This window comes from Myotis lucifugus, unplaced genomic scaffold (assembly GCF_000147115.1).
Source record: "Myotis lucifugus unplaced genomic scaffold, Myoluc2.0 scaffold_571, whole genome shotgun sequence".
NCBI classification, from domain to species: domain Eukaryota; kingdom Metazoa; phylum Chordata; class Mammalia; order Chiroptera; family Vespertilionidae; genus Myotis; species Myotis lucifugus.
In genome coordinates, this window is record NW_005871619.1 from 392,892 (window position 1) to 397,333 (window position 4,442).

The 4,442-nt window shown below is 53.9% G+C and overlaps 1 protein-coding gene across 1 annotated transcript in view; it reads left to right on the top strand.

The window, feature by feature from the left end:
• LOC102428439 (interferon-induced GTP-binding protein Mx2) overlaps positions 1-4,442 on the top strand; it is a 45,530-nt gene that overhangs the window by 13,061 nt on the left and 28,027 nt on the right. The window contains exon 3 of the mRNA XM_014446768.2: positions 4,423-4,428. Within this exon, the coding sequence (XP_014302254.2) occupies positions 4,423-4,428 (6 nt within the window). The remainder of the gene's footprint in view (positions 1-4,422; positions 4,429-4,442) is intronic.

A 4,442-nucleotide genomic window follows, 5' to 3' on the forward strand; every position in this document is an offset into this window, starting at 1 on the left:
GAGGGGTGATCTGCGGAGGCTCCGTCCCGAAGTCTTGCAGCGCTCGCAGGTGAGGCGGCCGGGGGAGGGCTGCCGTAGCTCGTCTGGAGGGTTTCCTGGTAAACCGGCCGGTGTCCCAAGCAGGAGCCATAGAGGCAAGTTTCTGATGCCGCCCTTTGTGCCGCTCACTAAGCCCCGTGCTGGCGCTGGAAAGGAGTGGCTGCTGGGGGAGCCCAGGGGGCCCCCTCTTCCAGAATCCGGCTCAAGGCACAGTGGCCAGGAAGGGGTGGCTTTTGGGACACCTCGGCTCGATCGGTAAAGTGCACGCTCCGGGGCTGTGGTGGGGCTTTGCGCTGCGATCCTGTGATTTCTGGTAAGAAATAGACAGAAATAGGCTGAGTGCAGTGACCATGCTGTACCTTTCATCCCCACCGTGAACAATCCTGGACTGAGGACTTGAGAGTTGCTAAGAGAGAAGATCTTAAAAGTCCTCATCACAAGAAAAAAAGAAAAGGTTGTAACTCTGTACGGGGTTGGATGTTAACTAGACTTACTAGCGATCATTTCACAATAGATACAAATATGGGGGGGGGGGGGGGAGAAATACAGTCTGTGTTTTGGTTGGTGTCTCTGTTCCTGTCACAGAACTTCCTAAGAAGACAGTGATGGCGAACCTATGACATGCGTATCAGAGGTGACATGCGAACTCATTTTTTGGGTTGATTTTTCTTTGTTAAATGGCATTTAAATATATAAAATAAATATCAAAAATATAAATCTTTGTTTGACTATGGTTGCAAATATAAAAAAATTTGTATATGTGACTATGGTTGCAAATATCAAAAAATGTCTATATGTGACACGGCACCAGAGTTAAGTTAGGGTTTTTCAAAATGCTGACCCGCCGAGCTCAAAAGGTTCGCCATCGCTGTCCTAAGAGCTGAGAGTGCGGGGTTAATGGGTGATGTTTACGCTGCGCCTGGGTGGGGCTGGTGCCTGGGAACAAGCCCTGTGACCTGAGAGTCGGAACTTTCAGCTCCACCCCCAACCTCCAGGGAAGGGAGCTCACTGGCTGGTGGTCGGTGATGGCACCAATCATGCCTCTGTGCTGAAGCCTCCGTGAAAACCCCAAAGGACAGGGTTCGAGGTGCGGAGAGCTCCTGGTTGGTGAACTGGTGGAGGTCTGGGGAGGGCAGCGAATCTGGAGAGGGTGTGGCAGGCCCGTGCCTCCCCCTCGCCGGGCCGGTGTGACTTTTCCCTGCGCTGTTCCTGTGTTATATCCTTTTATGATAAGCCGGTGATCTGTAAGTTCCGTGTCTCTCTGAGTTCGGTGAGCCGCTGTAGCAAATTATTCAGAACCAAGGAGGGGGTCCTCGGCACCTCTGATCTAGAGTCAGTTGGTCAGAAACACAGGTGACAACCTGTGGATGGGAGGGTGCATGGGCAGGCAGGAACAGTCTCGGGGATCCAGCGCTGTCTCGAGGCAGAGAGCATTGGTGCCTTGGGGGGGGGGGGGGGAACCCACACACGTGGGTGTTGGTGTCAGATCGGAGCCCTGGGGCCTGGTCTGGGTTCAGGCCCGGGGTCAGGCGCCCTCTGCTGTGGTGCTGGAGGCACAGGGCCACCTCAGAGATGGGCTGGAAAACTTCGCTCTACTGAGGAATGAGGCACTGATTTCTGTGTTCAATGATTACGCCTTCAGATTTTTTTTTAAAATACATTTTATTGATTTTTTACAGAGAGGAAGGGAGAGGGATAGAGAGTTAGAAACATTGATCAGCTGCCTCCTGCACACCCCCTACTGGGGATGTGCCTGCAACCAAGGTACATGCCCTTGACCGTAATCGAACCCAGGACCCTTCAGTTCTCAGGCTGACGCTCTATCCACTGAGCCAAACCGGTTAGGGCAACGCCTTAAGATTTTTACTTAGAGACACGGATGCCAGGTCTCCCCAGCAAACAGTGGCATTGGGGGGAGCTGGTTAGGTCTAAACCCTGGAGGGTTAGTGTCCTGGGCCCCTGTACCACGGCTCAGTGGCTTAAACAATGGAAACTTACTGCCTCCCCGCTCTGCAGGCTGGACGTGGGAGACCAAGGTGCTTAGAGTCTAAGCATTGCTTGGTTCTTCTCCAGTTTTTCTGTAACACTGACTTACCCAGTTCAGGCCCTTCCTGCACTTCAGTTTCTTGACTTGGAAAGTGCAGAAAAGCAGCCGCCCGCCGTTTTGGGCAGATTAAAAGGAGCATCTCAGAGTGGACCTGCTCCCTCCCCTTCACAGAGGCCCATGGGGTAAACCAGAGGATGGGTGTAGACTTGGACCCGAGAGCATTCACTTTTTCTTTCCTCTTCCTGAAAAGGAGGCTGACTTTTCAGCGGGCCCGTTTTTTTTTTTTTTTTTCTCCTTTTCGGGGGGGGGGGGGGGGTGGGGGGGAAAGAACTCCTATTAGTAGGAAAGGAGGCGAACTGTCCCCACAGGCCTGCCTGAGAGATCGTAGATTCCGCAGGGATGCCCAGTCAGGGGAGGGGACGTTTGCAATTCATGGCAGTTCTCGCTGCTTAGCGAACTGGGGGTCCTCAGCCAACGGGCGGGCATGTCTGGAGGCCAGTCAGGCCTGGGGGTGCATGCGGGGTGCTGGGATTCAGGCCTGTCAGACCTACCAAGACTCCTCGGGGGCCAGTGAAGCCAAGCCGGTGGGAAGCTCGAAACACAAAATGGTAAAAAATAAATAAATAAATAAATAAAATAAAAAATTAAAAAAAAATAAAAAAAAATCCAAAGGCAAAGGCTCGGTGCAGGGCGGTCCTCCTGGCGGCATTTCTGAAATCCGCCTGCCACAGACGGTGGCTGGTGCGCTGCCAGGTGGTTCCGAAATCTGAATGGCTTTCCTGTTTCCGCTGATCAAAGTAAGCTGCACCGGGGGCTGCCTCCCAGTCGCTTGACTTGTCTGAACTCCCCTGCGCATCTCATATAAAACCCAGGACGATGTGACCGAGGGAGCAGAGCGAGTACCTGTCCGGGCCCTCGAGGAGCGTAAGGAGCGCTAAGCATGGCCGGCCCCTGGGGCTCCGCCTGACCCCTCCTGGAGGCAGTGCACAGGCCCCGCCTCCTGCTGCCCAGGGCAGCGGCCTCAGCAGGTGCTCCCTCGGCCTCACAGGGAGCCAGCCCTGCCACACTTCGACCTTGGACTCCAGCCTCCAGACGGGGAGAGAACACATCCTGTTGTTGGGACCCGGTCTGTGCTCTTTGTGGCGGCAGCCCCGGCGGACGAGTGCCCGAGGCTGGGACAGCTCCAAGGGCAGGACACTCGGGCTCCGTGGGCTGGGGAAAGGGTTCTTGTCGAGAGTGGCCGGCTGGGGTCTGAGTCCTGATGAAGCATCCGTCTTATATAAAAACTGCTGTTTGAAATGTTAACGCTGCTATTTCTGGCTTCTGTAAATGCTTGCTGGCTTAAATAATAAGGAAAATAAGACTACTCCCATTCCAGAGAGGCCATTAAACCTTCTCCAGACGAAGTTATCAGTGCTGGTGTCAGGCCAAACCTTTGGTCAAGGTCTCAAAGCACCAGCACATAGGGTCCTTTAAGAACTTCCAAAGGGAACCGGAAAAACTCCATATTGGGGAGACAAAGAGGGTAAGAGAGTATAAATATGGGAAACTTCCTGTGTGATTTCACCCAGAATTTGAGAGACATTTTCCTCTGGGCCGCGCGTAATAATAAATGTAACTCCATCTCTCTAAGCCAGTGGTTCTCAACCTTCTGGCCCTTTAAATACACTTCCTCATGTTGTGACCCAACCATAAAATTATTTTCGTTGCTACTTCATAACTGTAATGTTGCTACTGTTATGAATTGTGATGTAAATATCTGATATGCAGGATGGTCTTAGGCGACCCCTGTGAAAGGGTCGTTCAACCCCCAAAGGGGTCGCGACCTACAGGTTGAGAACGCTTAGAGTCTAAGCGTTGCTTGGTTCTTCTCCGGTTTTTCTGTAACACTGACTTACCCAGTTCAGGCCCTTCCTGCACTTCAGTTTCTTGACTTGGAAAGTGCAGAAAAGCAGCCACCACAAGGAGCTGTTGTCCAAACAAAGGGAGCATCTCAGAGTGGCCCTCAGGCACCAGGGCTGCCTGGACCTGACTGCAGACCGCAGCACCCCTCCTGCAGCACCCCTCCCGGGCTCCCCAGCGGTCTGACCAGGCCTGGGTGACCAACAGTGGCGGGAGGGCAGGCGCTGGCTTCCAGGGGCCTGGGGGATGCTGCCTCCCGTCTCCCCACACCTAACGGTCCCCTGTTTGCTCCTGAGCCACAGGCGTCTCCAAGTGGCAGGGGACATTCACTCCAGGATAGCGTGGAGCCCCCTGCCTCTCATCCCCAAGCCCTGGGGTGCATGGAGACCCCACTCTCTATGCTGGGATCCTGGTCTCCCCGAGTCTGTGTGTAGAGGGAAGTGGGGGACTGTGC